At 39.4% G+C, this 15,976-nt stretch overlaps 2 protein-coding genes across 3 annotated transcripts in view; both read left to right on the forward strand.

Annotated features, from left to right (window-relative positions):
- Positions 1-11,002, forward strand: part of LOC131531081 (uncharacterized) — a 54,949-nt gene extending 43,947 nt beyond the window's left edge. The window contains exons 5-12 of the mRNA XM_058761628.1: positions 2,638-2,757; positions 2,935-3,030; positions 3,800-3,919; positions 4,088-4,183; positions 9,527-9,646; positions 9,824-9,919; positions 10,687-10,806; positions 10,983-11,002. Of these exons, the coding sequence (XP_058617611.1) occupies positions 2,638-2,757; positions 2,935-3,030; positions 3,800-3,919; positions 4,088-4,183; positions 9,527-9,646; positions 9,824-9,919; positions 10,687-10,806; positions 10,983-11,002 (788 nt within the window). The remainder of the gene's footprint in view (positions 1-2,637; positions 2,758-2,934; positions 3,031-3,799; positions 3,920-4,087; positions 4,184-9,526; positions 9,647-9,823; positions 9,920-10,686; positions 10,807-10,982) is intronic.
- Positions 11,003-11,032: 30 nt separating this feature from the next.
- LOC131531177 (Fc receptor-like protein 5) overlaps positions 11,033-15,976 on the forward strand; it is a 76,358-nt gene continuing 71,414 nt past the window's right edge. For both annotated transcript variants that reach the window (XM_058761753.1, XM_058761754.1), the window contains exons 1-3: positions 11,033-11,076; positions 11,846-11,965; positions 12,134-12,229. In XM_058761753.1, coding sequence (XP_058617736.1) covers positions 11,049-11,076; positions 11,846-11,965; positions 12,134-12,229 — 244 coding nt within the window. In that variant the 5' untranslated portion in view covers positions 11,033-11,048. The remainder of the gene's footprint in view (positions 11,077-11,845; positions 11,966-12,133; positions 12,230-15,976) is intronic.

Consider the following 15,976-nt stretch of genomic DNA (forward strand, 5'->3'; position numbering starts at 1 on the left):
CTCACAACCACAGACCACGTGTAACCACACCAGCCCAGGACCTCCACATCCAGCATCTTCACCTCCAAGATCGTCTGAGACCAGCCACCTGGACAGCTGCTGCAACAATCGGTTTGCATAACCAAAGAATTTCTGCACAAACTGTCAGAAACCGTCTCAAGGAAGCTCATCTGCATGCTCGTCGTCTTCATCGGGGTCTCGTCCTGACTGCAGTTCGTCGTCATAACCGACTTGAGTTGGCAAATGCTCACAATCGATGGTGTCTGGCACTTTGGAGAGGTGTTCTCTTCAAGGATGAATCCCGGTTTTCACTGTACAGGGCAGATGGCAGACAGCATGTATGGTGTCGTGTGGGTGAGCGGTTTGCTGATGTCAATGTTGTGGATCGAGTGGCCCATGGTGGCAGTGGGGTTATGGTATGGGCAGGCATATGTTATGGACAACGAACACAGGTGCATTTTATTGATGGCATTTTGAATGCACAGAGATACCGTGACGAGATCCTGAGGCCCATTGTTGTGCCATTCATCCACGACCATCACCTCATGTTGCAGCATGATAATGCATGGCCCCATGTTGCAAGGATCTGTACACAATTCCTGGAAGCTGAAAACATCCCAGTTCTTGCATGGCCAGCATACTCACCGGACATGTCACCCATTGAACATGTTTGGAATGCTCTGGATCGGCGTATACGACAGCGTGTTCCAGTTCCTGCCAATATCCAGCAACTTCTCACAGCCATTGAAGAGGCGTGGACCAACATTCCACAGGCCACAATCAACAACCTGATCAACTCTATGCGAAGGAGATGTGTTGCACTGCGTAAGGCAAATGGTGGTCACACCAGACACTGACTGGTTTTCAGACCCCCCCAATACAGTAAAACTGCACATTTTAGAGTGGCCTTTTACTGTGGCCAGCCTAAGGCACACCTGTGCAACAATTATGCTGTCTAATCAGCATCTTGATATGCCACACCTGTGAAGTGGATGGATTATCTCGGCAAAGGAGAAGTGCTCACTAACATATATTTAGACAAATTTGTGAACAATATTTGAGAGAAATAGGCCTTTTGTGTACATAGAAAAAGTCTCAGATCTTTGAGTTCAGCTCAAAATGGGGGCAAAAACAAAAGTGTTGTGTTCATAATTTTGTTCAGTGTATATTATAAAAACATATAATTTGAAATAAAAGTATAACTTCAATTAATATTTATGTTCTTAAAATAACATTCAGTTCTGTAAATGCATTGTCTTATTTAGCTACTTTTCAGCACACCACATTAAGTATGGCACTTAATTCTTTAAGACTTTGAATGGTAAAGTGCAAATTAACACCTCTCTTGTAAGCTTGCAACTGTAACAATTAAAAATCACAGAAGGGTAAAAACATGCTAGGCAGACAATGGTTTGATGTACGCAAAACTGATAATGAGCGTGTTAGATTTATAGTGTGTGAATAATAAAGCTTTGAAAATAACCAGTCATCCCAGTCAACAATTTGATCTCACAGTGATCTCACCATGAGCTCCCAGGATACTCGTGATGAGGTCACAAAGTGAGGTAGCAGTGAGCTAAAAGTGTAACCTCACAGCGCCCTCAATGTGAGCTCATACTATGGTCACAATGTAAGGTCAAAGTGTACTCACTGCACAGAGACTAGATACCCGGCATGCATTGCAGCATGAAGCTTTTGATTGTCACCATTGTTGAGATTCATACACCGATTCTTGATGTCTCTCTTTGTTTTTAAATGACACTGTAGAAGGATTTATAACAGAAATATGTTAGCTGGGCATGTACTCATCATGTGAGAGCACTGTGATATCTCTAGGTGCGTTTGATTTTAAGTGGCGCTGTGCAGAATGGTCAGTGTATGACATCAAAGTACTGCGAGAGTCATTCGAAAGCATAAAGATCCATCTGATCTCTTATCGCTCTCGCGGTACTTTGATGTCATACACTGACCATTCTGTGCAGCGCTGCTTAAAGTCAAACGCACCTACTGTGATAGAGTTGAGAAACAGGAAGTAGAATGCCCCCAAGTGATCAATATTTGAACTGCCTCCTTTCAACCTGCTCAACATTTTGAATTCACAATGAGCTCACATATTACTCACACTGTGAGTATCACCGTATGAGAATGCTGTGATGTCACTGTGATCATCACGTGATGTCACGTGTTGACTGGAATATTGGCGGCACCGAGAGGCCCCCAAATTAAATTCTGCTTAGGGCCTCATAAAGGCTTGGGATGGCTCTGCATTCGCGCTACAATAATGCGCTCTCAACATTTGTCATTAAAATAACGCCATATAATTGCTGTTGTTCCCAATTGCTTACACTTTGTTATAATAGCAGTCACAGTACCATGCATGAATTCACTGGGCTCCTGAGAGTGACCCATTCTTTTACAAATGTTTGTAGAAGCAGTCTGCATGTCTACTGTAGGTGCTTGATATTATAGACCTGTGGCCATCACAGTGACTGGATTACCCGAATTCAGTGATTTGGAGGGGTGTCCCAATACTTTTGGCAATATAATGTAGAAAGTATCATTATAGGGTGTCCATGACATTTAAATTGCAGCTCTTAAATCTCCTCTCAGACCTTCGTAACACTCTTTACATTTCAGGATCTTCAAGTCTGGAGTCCAAAATTAAGATTGGAGATAAAGTCTATGTGAAGCCTTCTGTTGTTACTCCAAGATACCAATGGGGATCAGTCACTCACAAAAGCATTGGCGTTGTTAAAGGTAGGAGCACTGGCTGCCTTAATTCAATCACTAATTTTAGGCATGCAAATTCAAGACGCTGTGATTGTCACTAAAATAAAATAAATGAACAATTTTGTGTAAAAACAGTGTAAAAATAAAGTGCATATTTTTGAGGAATTTATAATGATTTTGATAATTTATTTTTAAATTCCACAGATATTCAGGGAGAGACTTTGATTGTAGATTTCCCCGAGCAAAAGAACTGGAAGGCTGCAATTTCAGAAATGGAACTTGTGACCGGCACTAGTACGGGTAATCTTTACTATGCAAATTTTTGCAACTGATTGTATCTAATATCAGCATCTGCAATTGTAAGGATTGCCAGACAGAGAAGCCTGATCAGTCACTCCAGAGAACACGTCTTCACTGCTCTAGAGTCGAGTAGTGGCGTGTTTTACATCACTGCATTCCACTCTTTGCCTTGCACATGGTGATGTAAGGCTTGGATGCAGCTGTTCGGCCATAGATACCCATTCTATGAAGCTCTCTATGCACTGTTCTTGAGCTCATCTGAAGGCCACATGAAGTTTGGAGGTCTGTAGCTATTGACAGCAGAAAGTTGATGACTTCTGTGCCTCAGTACGCGCTGACCCCACTCTGTGATTTTACGTAGCCTACCACTTCATGGCTGAGTTGCTGTTGTTTCCAATTGCTTACACTTTGTTATAATACCACTAACAGTTGACTGTGCAATATTTAGTAGTGAATAAATTTCACGAATGGATTTATTACACATGTGGCAACCTATCACGGAACTATGCTTGAATTCACTGAGCTCATGAGAGTGACCTAGTCTTTTACAAATGTTTGTAGAAGCAGTCTGCATGTCTACTGTAGGTGCTTGATTTTATACACCTGTGACCATCAAAGTGACTGGAATACCTGAATTCAGTGATTTGGAGAGGTGTCCCAATACTTTTGGCAATATAATGTAGAAAGTATCATTATAGGGTGTCCATGACATTTAAGTTGCAGCTTTTAAATCTCCTCTCAGACCTTCGTAACACTCTTTACATTTCAGGATCTTCAAGTCCGGAGTCCAAAATTAAGATTGGAGACAAAGTCTATGTGAAGCCGTCTGTTGTTACTCCAAGATACCAATGGGGATCAGTCACTCACAAAAGCATTGGCGTTGTTAAAGGTAGGAGCACTGGCTGCCTTAATTGAATCACTAATATTAGGCATGCGTATTCAAGACATTTCGATTTTCACTAAAATAAATTAAATGAAAGATTTTGTGTAGATATAGTAAGTACATATTTTTGAGGAATTTATAATGATTTTGATAATTTATTTTTAAATTCCACAGATATTCAGGGAGAGACTTTGATTGTAGATTTCCCCGAGCAAAAGAACTGGAAGGCTGTAATTTCAGAAATGGAACTTGTGACCGGCACTAGTACGGGTAATCTTTCCTATGCAACTTTTTACAACTGATTGTATCTAATGTTGGCATCTGCAATTGTTAGAAGTAGTAATTAGGTCCGGACTATATATCCAAATATTTGATGGATGGTCCCTCAGGGGTTAACCTTTGACCTTAGGGATTAACCTCTAACCTTTTAATGATCACCAGATGCATTATGACATCTGTTTGTAACATATATCTGGAGTACTGTAATTAACCCGTGACCTGAATGGGTGGAACATGGGATTTGTTTAAACTGGCCTTGTCAAAATTGAAGATTTCAAAGTGTGTTTTGAACTTAATGTCCGGGATAGCTGTGGACCACATGTGCTCAGTATCAGGCAGCGCTGCATCACAGGGGTTTTGGTCAGTCTACATGGATGTGAGAAAAAATATATTGGTTTAAGGATAATATCAATAAATAAGTAAAATAATAAACAATTTTAAGAGATCAAAGCAAATTGTCTATATATCTCTCGCAAGTTTTTAAAAGATTTTTTATTGGTATGGACATTTGTTATAGTACTGCCGCTGTTATATTTGTTATAGTACTGCAGTCAATAAATGAGTAATAAATGAGAGAAAAAAATACAATAAAAATAACTCACACACACACACACACACGCACGTTTATTTTGCTATACTATGACTTTCATTGACTTCTATTGTTTTATACTGACCTAACAATATTTGCTATCCACTAAACCTAAACCTACCCATCACAGAAACATGTCAGCATTTTTACATTTTTAAATAAACTTCATTTAGTATTTTAATAATTGATTTCCCTTGTGAGGACCAGCCAACGGTCCTCACAATATCAAAATGTCAGGTTTTACTATCCTTGTGGGGACATCTGTTCCTCACATCTATAGCTAAATAATCCCACACACATTCTGATGGTTGTTTACTCAGTATTATAAAGAAAATAAATAATTCAAATCTTAGCTTAATGGCAAGGCAAGGCAAGTTTATTTATATAGCACATTTCATACACAATGGTAATTCAAAGTGCTTTACATAAAAGGAAGTGAAATAGTCATTAAAAATAATAAGAAATTAAAAATAATAAAAATCACAACAATAAAAACAAAGTGATTTAAAAATTTATTTTAAAGAAATTTAAAACATTTAAGAATAGAAAGTGATTATACATAGTGCAATCAGTTCGGACGTAGCACAGTGCTCATTCAACAAATGCACAGCTAAACAGATGAGTTTTGAGTCTGGATTTAAAAGTGGCTAATGTTTTAGCACATCTGATCTCTTCTGGAAGCTGGTTCCAACTGCGGGCGACATAATAGCTAAAAGCGGACTCCCCTTGTTTTGTGTGAACCCTTGGTATTTCTAACTGACTCAAACCTAATGATCTGAGTGGTCTGTTAGGTTTATATTCAGTGAGCATATCTCCAATGTATTTAGGTCCTAGGCCATTTAGAGATTTATAAACGAGTAAAAGTACTTTAAAATCAATCCTAAATGTAACTGGAAGCCAGTGTAAGGACCTGAGGACTGGTGTAATATGCTCAAATTTTCTGGTTCTAGTCAGAATCCTGGCAGCAGCGTTCTGGATGAGCTGCAGCTGTCTAATGGTCTTCTTTGGAAGGCCGGTGAGGAGACCATTACAATAATCCACCCTGCTGGTGATAAAGGCATGAACCAGTTTCTCCAAGTCTTGACTGGAAAAAAAAAACTTCTAATTCTTGCAATGTTTTTGAGATGATAGTATGCTGATTTAGTTACTGCTTTGACATGACTACTAAAACTAAGGTCTGTCTCCAGAAACACCCCAAGATTTTTGACTTGGTTTTAGTTGATTGACCCCTAGAGTCAAGTTATGCATTCACCTTGATAACTTCATCTTTGTTTCCAAATGCAATGACTTCAGTTTTCTCCTTATTTAACTGAAGAAAGTTCTGGGACATCCAACAGTTTATTTCATCAATGCATTGGCAGAGGGAGTCAATGGGGCTGTAGTCATTTGGAGATAAGGCTAAGTAAATCTGGGTATCATCAGCATAGCTGTGATAGGCAATTTGGTTCTTTCTCATTATTTGACTTAGTGGGAGCATATACAGGCTAAACAAGAGCGGTGCAAGAATTGAGCCTTGTGGGACTCCGCATGTCATGGACGTCCACTTAGACTGATGCTCTCCTATACTCACATAATAACCTCTCCCTTCTAAGTATGACCTGAACCATTTGAGTACCATCCCAGAAAGCCCGATCTGCTGAAGTTAAAATCTTAGAGAGATCTGGGGAAAGTATATAAATAGGGAGCAAAGCACAGAGCAATAAGCAACAGCTTCTGAACAGTAGCGAAGCCAGAAGCGAAGAAAAAGGCATATTTCTCTCAAATATTGTTCACAAATCTGTCTAAATCTGTGTTAGTGAGCACTTCTCCTTTGCTGAGATAATCCATCCACCTCACAGGTGTGGCATATCAAGATGCTGATTAGACAGCATGATTATTGCACAGGTGTGCCTTAGGCTGGCCACAATAAAAGGCCGCTCTAAAATGTGCAGTTTTATCACACAGCACAATACCACAGATGTCGCATGTTTTGAGGGAGCATGCAATTGGCATGCTGACTGCAGGAATGTCCACCAGAGCTGTTGCCCGTGAATTGAACGTTCATTTCTCTACCATAAGCCGTCTCCAAAGGCGTTTCAGAGAATTTGGCAGTACATCCAACCGGCCTCACAACCACAGACCACGTGTAACCACACCAGCCCAGGACCTCCACATCCAGCATCTTCACCTCCAAGATCGTCTGAGACCAGCCACCTGGACAGCTGCTGCAACAATCGGTTTGCATAACCAAAGAATTTCTGCACAAACTGTCAGAAACCGTCTCAAGGAAGCTCATCTGCATGCTCGTCGTCTTCATCGGGGTCTCGTCCTGACTGCAGTTCGTCGTCATAACCGACTTGAGTCGGCAAATGCTCACAATCGATGGTGTCTGGCACTTTGGAGAGGTGTTCTCTTCAAGGATGAATCCCGGTTTTCACTGTACAGGGCAGATGGCAGACAGCATGTATGGTGTCGTGTGGGTGAGCGGTTTGCTGATGTCAATGTTGTGGATCGAGTGGCCCATGGTGGCAGTGGGGTTATGGTATGGGCAGGCATATGTTATGGACAACGAACACAGGTGCATTTTATTGATGGCATTTTGAATGCACAGAGATACCGTGACGAGATCCTGAGGCCCATTGTTGTGCCATTCATCCACGACCATCACCTCATGTTGCAGCATGATAATGCATGGCCCCATGTTGCAAGGATCTGTACACAATTCCTGGAAGCTGAAAACATCCCAGTTCTTGCATGGCCAGCATACTCACCGGACATGTCACCCATTGAACATGTTTGGAATGCTCTGGATCGGCGTATACGACAGCGTGTTCCAGTTCCTGCCAATATCCAGCAACTTCTCACAGCCATTGAAGAGGCGTGGACCAACATTCCACAGGCCACAATCAACAACCTGATCAACTCTATGTGAAGGAGATGTGTTGCACTGCGTAAGGCAAATGGTGGTCACACCAGACACTGACTGGTTTTCAGACCCCCAATACAGTAAAACTGCACATTTTAGAGTGGCCTTTACTGTGGCCAGCCTAAGGCACACCTGTGCAACAATTATGCTGTCTAATCAGCATCTTGATATGCCACACCTGTGAAGTGGATGGACTATCTCGGCAAAGGAGAAGTGCTCACTAACATATATTTAGACAAATTTGTGAACAATATTTGAGAGAAATAGGCCTTTTGTGTACATAGAAAAAGTCTCAGATCTTTGAGTTCAGCTCAAAATGGGGGCAAAAACAAAAGTGTTGTGTTCATAATTTTGTTCAGTGTATATTATAAAAACATATAATTTGAAATAAAAGTATAACTTCAATTAATATTTATGTTCTTAAAATAACATTCAGTTCTGTAAATGCATTGTCTTATTTAGCTACTTTTCAGCACACCACATTAAGTATGGCACTTAATTCTTTAAGACTTTGAATGGTAAAGTGCAAATTAACACCTCTCTTGTAAGCTTGCAACTGTAACAATTAAAAATCACAGAAGGGTAAAAACGTGCTAGGCAGACAATGGTTTGATGTACGCAAAACTGATAATGAGCGTGTTAGATTTATAGTGTGTGAATAATAAAGCTTTGAAAATAACCAGTCATCCCAGTCAACAATTTGATCTCACAGTGATCTCACCATGAGCTCCCAGGATACTCGTGATGAGGTCACGAAGTGAGGTAGCAGTGAGCTAAAAGTGTAACCTCACAGCGCCCTCAATGTGAGCTCATACTATGGTCACAATGTAAGGTCAAAGTGTACTCACTGCACAGAGACTAGATACCCGGCATGCATTGCAGCATGAAGCTTTTGATTGTCACCATTGTTGAGATTCATACACCGATTCTTGATGTCTCTCTTTGTTTTTAAATGACACTGTAGAAGGTTTTTATAACAGAAATATGTTAGCTGGGCATGTACTCATCATGTGAGAGCACTGTAATATCTCTAGGTGCGTTCGATTTTAAGTGGCGCTGTGCAGAATGGTCAGTGTATGACATCAAAGTACTGCGAGAGTCATTCGAAAGCATAAAGATCCATCTGATCTCTTATCGCTCTCGCGGTACTTTGATGTCATACACTGACCATTCTGTGCAGCGCTGCTTAAAGTCAAACGCACCTACTGTGATAGAGTTGAGAAACAGGAAGTAGAATGCCCCCCCCCCCCCAAGTGATCAATATTTGAACTGCCTCCTTTCAACCTGCTCAACATTTTGAATTCACAATGAGCTCACATATTACTCACACTGTGAGTATCACCGTATGAGAATGCTGTGATGTCACTGTGATCATCACGTGATGTCACGTGTTGACTGGAATATTGGCGGCACCGAGAGGCCCCCAAATTAAATTCTGCTTAGGGCCTCATAAAGGCTTGGGATGGCTCTGCATTCGCGCTACAATAATGCGCTCTCAACATTTGTCATTAAAATAACGCCATATAATTGCTGTTGTTCCCAATTGCTTACACTTTGTTATAATAGCAGTCACAGTACCATGCATGAATTCACTGGGCTCCTGAGAGTGACCCATTCTTTTACAAATGTTTGTAGAAGCAGTCTGCATGTCTACTGTAGGTGCTTGATATTATAGACCTGTGGCCATCACAGTGACTGGAATACCAATTCAGTGATTTGGAGGGTGTCCCAATACTTTTGGCAATATAATGTAGAAAGTATCATTATAGGGTGTCCATGACATTTAAATTGCAGCTCTTAAATCTCCTCTCAGACCTTCGTAACACTCTTTACATTTCAGGATCTTCAAGTCCGGAGTCCAAAATTAAGATTGGAGATAAAGTCTATGTGAAGCCTTCTGTTGTTACTCCAAGATACCAATGGGGATCAGTCACTCACAAAAGCATTGGCGTTGTTAAAGGTAGGAGCACTGGCTGCCTTAATTCAATCACTAATTTTAGGCATGCAAATTCAAGACGCTGTGATTGTCACTAAAATAAAATAAATGAACAATTTTGTGTAAAAACAGTGTAAAAATAAAGTGCATATTTTTGAGGAATTTATAATGATTTTGATAATTTATTTTTAAATTCCACAGATATTCAGGGAGAGACTTTGATTGTAGATTTCCCCGAGCAAAAGAACTGGAAGGCTGCAATTTCAGAAATGGAACTTGTGACCGGCACTAGTACGGGTAATCTTTACTATGCAAATTTTTGCAACTGATTGTATCTAATATCAGCATCTGCAATTGTAAGGATTGCCAGACAGAGAAGCCTGATCAGTCACTCCAGAGAACACGTCTTCACTGCTCTAGAGTCGAGTAGTGGCGTGTTTTACATCACTGCATTCCACTCTTTGCCTTGCACATGGTGATGTAAGGCTTGGATGCAGCTGTTCGGCCATAGATACCCATTCTATGAAGCTCTCTATGCACTGTTCTTGAGCTCATCTGAAGGCCACATGAAGTTTGGAGGTCTGTAGCTATTGACAGCAGAAAGTTGATGACTTCTGTGCCTCAGTACGCTGACCCCACTCTGTGATTTTACGTAGCCTACCACTTCATGGCTGAGTTGCTGTTGTTTCCAATTGCTTACACTTTGTTATAATACCACTAACAGTTGACTGTGCAATATTTAGTAGTGAATAAATTTCACGAATGGATTTATTACACATGTGGCAACCTATCACGGAACTATGCTTGAATTCACTGAGCTCATGAGAGTGACCTAGTCTTTTACAAATGTTTGTAGAAGCAGTCTGCATGTCTACTGTAGGTGCTTGATTTTATACACCTGTGACCATCAAAGTGACTGGAATACCTGAATTCAGTGATTTGGAGAGGTGTCCCAATACTTTTGGCAATATAATGTAGAAAGTATCATTATAGGGTGTCCATGACATTTAAGTTGCAGCTTTTAAATCTCCTCTCAGACCTTCGTAACACTCTTTACATTTCAGGATCTTCAAGTCCGGAGTCCAAAATTAAGATTGGAGACAAAGTCCATGTGAAGCCGTCTGTTGTTACTCCAAGATACCAATGGGGATCAGTCACTCACAAAAGCATTGGCGTTGTTAAAGGTAGGAGCACTGGCTGCCTTAATTCAATCACTAATTTTAGGCATGCAAATTCAAGACGCTGTGATTGTCACTAAAATAAAAGAAATGAACAATTTTGTGTAAAAACAGTGTAAAAATAAAGTGCATATTTTTGAGGAATTTATAATGATTTTGATAATTTATTTTAAATTCCACAGATATTCAGGAGAGACTTTGATTGTAGATTTCCCGAGCAAAAGAACTGGAAGGCTGCAATTTCAGAAATGGAACTTGTGACCGGCACTAGTACGGGTAATCTTTACTATGCAAATTTTTGCAACTGATTGTATCTAATATCAGCATCTGCAATTGTAAGGATTGCCAGACAGAGAAGCCTGATCAGTCACTCCAGAGAACACGTCTTCACTGCTCTAGAGTCGAGTAGTGGCGTGTTTTACATCACTGCATTCCACTCTTTGCCTTGCACATGGTGATGTAAGGCTTGGATGCAGCTGTTCGGCCATAGATACCCATTCTATGAAGCTCTCTATGCACTGTTCTTGAGCTCATCTGAAGGCCACATGAAGTTTGGAGGTCTGTAGCTATTGACAGCAGAAAGTTGATGACTTCTGTGCCTCAGTACGCGCTGACCCCACTCTGTGATTTTACGTAGCCTACCACTTCATGGCTGAGTTGCTGTTGTTTCCAATTGCTTACACTTTGTTATAATACCACTAACAGTTGACTGTGCAATATTTAGTAGTGAATAAATTTCACGAATGGATTTATTACACATGTGGCAACCTATCACGGAACTATGCTTGAATTCACTGAGCTCATGAGAGTGACCTAGTCTTTTACAAATGTTTGTAGAAGCAGTCTGCATGTCTACTGTAGGTGCTTGATTTTATACACCTGTGACCATCAAAGTGACTGGAATACCTGAATTCAGTGATTTGGAGAGGTGTCCCAATACTTTTGGCAATATAATGTAGAAAGTATCATTATAGGGTGTCCATGACATTTAAGTTGCAGCTTTTAAATCTCCTCTCAGACCTTCGTAACACTCTTTACATTTCAGGATCTTCAAGTCCGGAGTCCAAAATTAAGATTGGAGACAAAGTCTATGTGAAGCCGTCTGTTGTTACTCCAAGATACCAATGGGGATCAGTCACTCACAAAAGCATTGGCGTTGTTAAAGGTAGGAGCACTGGCTGCCTTAATTGAATCACTAATATTAGGCATGCGTATTCAAGACATTTCGATTTTCACTAAAATAAATTAAATGAAAGATTTTGTGTAGATATAGTAAGTACATATTTTTGAGGAATTTATAATGATTTTGATAATTTATTTTTAAATTCCACAGATATTCAGGGAGAGACTTTGATTGTAGATTTCCCCGAGCAAAAGAACTGGAAGGCTGTAATTTCAGAAATGGAACTTGTGACCGGCACTAGTACGGGTAATCTTTCCTATGCAACTTTTTACAACTGATTGTATCTAATGTTGGCATCTGCAATTGTTAGAAGTAGTAATTAGGTCCGGACTATATATCCAAATATTTGATGGATGGTCCCTCAGGGGTTAACCTTTGACCTTAGGGATTAACCTCTAACCTTTTAATGATCACCAGATGCATTATGACATCTGTTTGTAACATATATCTGAGTACTGTAATTAACCCGTGACCTGAATGGGTGGAACATGGGATTTGTTTAAACTGGCCTTGTCAAAATTGAAGATTTCAAAGTGTGTTTTGAACTTAATGTCCGGGATAGCTGTGGACCACATGTGCTCAGTATCAGGCAGCGCTGCATCACAGGGGTTTTGGTCAGTCTACATGGATGTGAGAAAAAATATATTGGTTTAAGGATAATATCAATAAATAAGTAAAATAATAAACAATTTTAAGAGATCAAAGCAAATTGTCTATATATCTCTCGCAAGTTTTTAAAAGATTTGTTATTGGTATGGACATTTGTTATAGTACTGCCGCTGTTATATTTGTTATAGTACTGCAGTCAATAAATGAGTAATAAATGAGAGAAAAAAATACAATAAAAATAACTCACACACACACACACACACGCACGTTTATTTTGCTATACTATGACTTTCATTGACTTCTATTGTTTTATACTGACCTAACAATATTTGCTATCCACTAAACCTAAACCTACCCATCACAGAAACATGTCAGCATTTTTACATTTTTAAATAAACTTCATTTAGTATTTTTAATAATTGATTTCCCTTGTGAGGACCAGCCAACGGTCCTCACAATATCAAAAATGTCAGGTTTTACTATCCTTGTGGGGACATCTGTTCCTCACATCTATAGCTAAATAATCCCACACACATTCTGATGGTTGTTTACTCAGTATTATAAAGAAAATAAATAATTCAAATCTTAGCTTAATGGCAAGGCAAGGCAAGTTTATTTATATAGCACATTTCATACACAATGGTAATTCAAAGTGCTTTACATAAAAGGAAGTGAAATAGTCATTAAAAATAATAAGAAATTAAAAATAATAAAAATCACAACAATAAAAACAAAGTGATTTAAAAATTGATTTTAAAGAAATTTAAAACATTTAAGAATAGAAAGTGATTATACATAGTGCAATCAGTTCGGACGTAGCACAGTGCTCATTCAACAAATGCACAGCTAAACAGATGAGTTTTGAGTCTGGATTTAAAAGTGGCTAATGTTTTAGCACATCTGATCTCTTCTGGAAGCTGGTTCCAACTGCGGGCGGCAAAATAGCTAAAAGCGGACTCCCCTTGTTTTGTGTGAACCCTTGGTATTTCTAACTGACTCAAACCTAATGATCTGAGTGGTCTGTTAGGTTTATATTCAGTGAGCATATCTCCAATGTATTTAGGTCCTAGGCCATTTAGAGATTTATAAACGAGTAAAAGTACTTTAAAATCAATCCTAAATGTAACTGGAAGCCAGTGTAAGGACCTGAGGACTGGTGTAATATGCTCAAATTTTCTGGTTCTAGTCAGAATCCTGGCAGCAGCGTTCTGGATGAGCTGCAGCTGTCTAATGGTCTTCTTTGGAAGGCCGGTGAGGAGACCATTACAATAATCCACCCTGCTGGTGATAAAGGCATGAACCAGTTTCTCCAAGTCTTGACTGGAAAAAAAAAACTTCTAATTCTTGCAATGTTTTTGAGATGATAGTATGCTGATTTAGTTACTGCTTTGACATGACTACTAAAACTAAGGTCTGTCTCCAGAAACACCCCAAGATTTTTGACTTGGTTTTTAGTTGATTGACCCCTAGAGTCAAGGTATGCATTCACCTTGATAACTTCATCTTTGTTTCCAAATGCAATGACTTCAGTTTTCTCCTTATTTAACTGAAGAAAGTTCTGGGACATCCAACAGTTTATTTCATCAAAGCATTGGCAGAGGGAGTCAATGGGGCTGTAGTCATTTGGAGATAAGGCTAAGTAAATCTGGGTATCATCAGCATAGCTGTGATAGGCAATTTGGTTCTTTCTCATTATTTGACTTAGTGGGAGCATATACAGGCTAAACAAGAGCGGTGCAAGAATTGAGCCTTGTGGGACTCCGCATGTCATGGACGTCCACTTAGACTGATGCTCTCCTATACTCACATAATAACCTCTCCCTTCTAAGTATGACCTGAACCATTTGAGTACCATCCCAGAAAGCCCGATCCAGTTTTCCAGTCTCTCTAGAAGTATGTTATGATCAACAGTGTCAAACGCAGCACTAAGATCTAGTAGTACCAGAACTGATATTTTGCCTGAATCAGAATTGAAGCGAATATCATTTATTATCTTAATGAGTGCTGTCTCTGTGCTATGATGTGCTCGGAAACCAGATTGAAAATTGTCCAGGTATCCATTTAAGTTTAAGTAGTTGTTCAGCTGATTAAAAACTACCTTTTCAATTATCTTACCTATGAACGGAAGATTTGATATTGGTCTATAGTTGTTCAACATTGTGTTATCAAGATTGCGCTTTTCAGAAGGGGCTTAACAACTGCAGTTTTCAGGAGTTTGGAAAAGTCCCAGAAAGAAGTGAAGCGTTCACCACTTCTAAGAGATCTGCTTCTAAACAGTTAAGCACACTTTTGAAAAAAGATGTGGGAAGTGTGTCAAGATAGCATGTTGATGATTTAAGGTGCTGTACTATTTCTTTCAAAATTTTGCAATCAATTTCTTCAAAAACAGACATAGTCACTTCTTTTTGAAATTGCGGTCGAATCTGTGTGACCTCTGCAAAAGTGGATATGCCAATCTCCTTTCTGATATTATTGATCTTCTCAGAAAAGAAGGAAGCAAACTCATTGCATTTACTGTCGGAGAGCATTTCACTGGGAATCTGACTTGGGGGGTTTGTCAGTCTCTCCACAGTAGCAAAAAGAGTGCGAGAGTTGTTTAAGTTACTGTTTATAAGGTTTGAGAAGAAGGTCTGTCTAGCTGTCTAGCTGTCTAGCTAGTTCCACATTGAAAGCATGAAGGCTGTCTTTATAGATGCTATAGTGAATTTCAAGTTTTGTCTTCCGCCACATTCGCTCAGCTTTTCTGTATTGTCTTTTCATACTCTGAACTGCTGTTGATTTTCTCCATGGTGATTTTTGTCTGCCATTCTTCTTGCAGACCCTTGTCGGAGCAATATCATCAATAACATTCTTAACTTTTGAGTTAAAAGAATCCAGGAGAAGATCAACAGAGTCTGCAGAAATGCTTGGTGTTAAAGATATAGCCTTCATAAATAGCGCACTAGTGTTCTCATTAATGCATCTCTTTCTGACAGAGACAGATCTAGATTCAGTGGTAACAGAGATATATCAAAGAAAATACAGAAGTGATCAGATAGTGCTACATCCTTAACAACAATGGATGAAATGTTTAGACCTTTACTGATGAGTAAATCTAGAGTGTGTCCACGATTGTGTGTGGGTTCATGCACATGCTGGATCAGATCAAAAGTGTTTAAAACAGTAATAATTTCTTTTGCAGTTTTGATTTCTGCATTATCTATGTGAATATTAAAATCCTGCAATAGTAAAACAGTCAAACTCTGAGGAAATCATTGATAACAGTTCTGTGAACTCTTCAACAAAGGCTGGAGAGTATTTTGGAGGCCTGTAAATAATGATAAACAGAATGCGTGGAGCACCTTTCAGCACAATACCTAGATATTCAAAGGACAAATACTGACC

The sequence above is a fragment of the Onychostoma macrolepis genome, chromosome 22 (genome assembly GCF_012432095.1).
Source record: "Onychostoma macrolepis isolate SWU-2019 chromosome 22, ASM1243209v1, whole genome shotgun sequence".
Lineage (NCBI taxonomy): Eukaryota > Metazoa > Chordata > Actinopteri > Cypriniformes > Cyprinidae > Onychostoma > Onychostoma macrolepis.